Source organism: Equus quagga, chromosome 10, assembly GCF_021613505.1.
Source record: "Equus quagga isolate Etosha38 chromosome 10, UCLA_HA_Equagga_1.0, whole genome shotgun sequence".
Taxonomy (NCBI): Eukaryota; Metazoa; Chordata; class Mammalia; order Perissodactyla; family Equidae; genus Equus; species Equus quagga.
In genome coordinates, this window is record NC_060276.1 from 113591344 (window position 1) to 113592756 (window position 1413).

The 1413-nt window shown below is 55.6% G+C and overlaps 1 protein-coding gene across 2 annotated transcripts in view; it reads right to left on the reverse strand.

Annotated features, from left to right (window-relative positions):
• The window catches only part of PRPS2 (phosphoribosyl pyrophosphate synthetase 2), a 31102-nt gene that overhangs the window by 29102 nt on the left and 587 nt on the right, over nucleotides 1-1413 (reverse strand). Inside the window, exon 2 of one of the 2 annotated variants that reach the window (XM_046673890.1) lies at nucleotides 978-982. The exons of the other annotated variant lie outside the window; for it this stretch is intronic. Coding sequence (XP_046529846.1) covers nucleotides 978-982 — 5 coding nt within the window. The remainder of the gene's footprint in view (nucleotides 1-977; nucleotides 983-1413) is intronic. 2 annotated transcript variants of the gene reach the window in all.

The following is a 1413-nucleotide window of genomic DNA, read 5'->3' on the forward strand; positions in this document are numbered from 1 at the left end:
ACAGCCCACATAGTTGTATATTCTAGTTGCCAGCGCCTCTGGTTGTGCTTATCACATTCCTCTTTAAGCTACCGAAACTTGAACAGGACTGGCAAAATATCACAGCATTCACATCTAGCTATACTCTCCTTCTCCAAAGCCCTTGCCCATTCTCCTAGACTTCTGTATTAAACTGAAAAGCAGAATTCTTTGGCTGAAGGACTCCCGGCATTTATACCATCTAGCACTCATCCACAAACGTTTCCTCACTTTGGTTATTATCAGGGCCGTGTAATGGTGATTGCCCACCTGGAAGAAGGGATCCACATATCCTAAAAAGCTGACTCAACAACAAATTCCATCTTTTCCATATGTATTATTATTATTCCTTGGTTATCTAAGAAATTTTTGCCTAACTCAAGGTCACCAAGAGTTTCTCCCATGTTTCCTTCCAGAAATTTTCAGTTCTATGTTTTACTTTAGGTCTACGATCCATTTCAAGTTAATTCTTGAAATGGTGGGAGTATGGATGGAGGTTCATTTTCTTGGCAGCTCGCACCAATTGTTCCAGCACCACTTGTTGAAAACGTCGGTTGAATTGGACCTTTGCCAAAGATATAAAATGATCAGTAACCGTGTACAGTGCCAAACATTTAAGGTAGGGGGAAAAACGAGACCAACTTGAAATTAGTCAAAGAGCTTTGCGGACTCAGGTAGGTGGAAAAAGGAGCCCCCGACCCAGCTTGACGGGGCCACCCGCTTGACCTCACTGGCAGAGGCAACCACTTCTCGTGGACCTGAGACATGGGTGGCAGTTACACTCAAGCCACAGCCTTGCTGCTGGACACAGCAGAATCCCAGAACTACGGAGAAGCTACAACTCCATCATGCTGGAGGCAGAAAAACCGGAGGCAGCACAAGGGAACCCAGCACGTGCGCCCTGGAGTTTTCAAGCTCTTTAAACCCTCTGCCCAACCATGCGCTCTGGTTAACCCAGCGGTCTTCAGCCTGGCTGCTCAAGAACGTCACCCGGGAGCTTCTACCACGCTGATGCCCAGCCCGCTGGATCCGCACGTCTGCGGCGGGGCGGGGAGCGGCGTTTTAAATGGCCCCAGGTGAATCTAGTGCGCAGCCCCGGCCGGGGCCGTGGGCGGAACCTTCCCTCGCACACTCCGGGTCCGGGAGCAGCCGGCAGCGACGCGGAAACATCCCTGCCCTCATGCCCGGCACCGATGCGGCTCCCGCCCGCGGCGCCCACCTCTCCCCGACGCCCCGTGACCGCGCCGAGGTCGCCCTTCCGGGCCGGGGCCGCCCTCCTGGGCTTCTCCCGGGCGCCGCGGCGGTGGCGCGGAGGCCGCGCCGTGGCCGTCCCGCCCCGGAAGGGGGGGCGGGCGCCGCGGAGGGGGTCCCGGGGGGGCGGGCGGCGACCCCGGC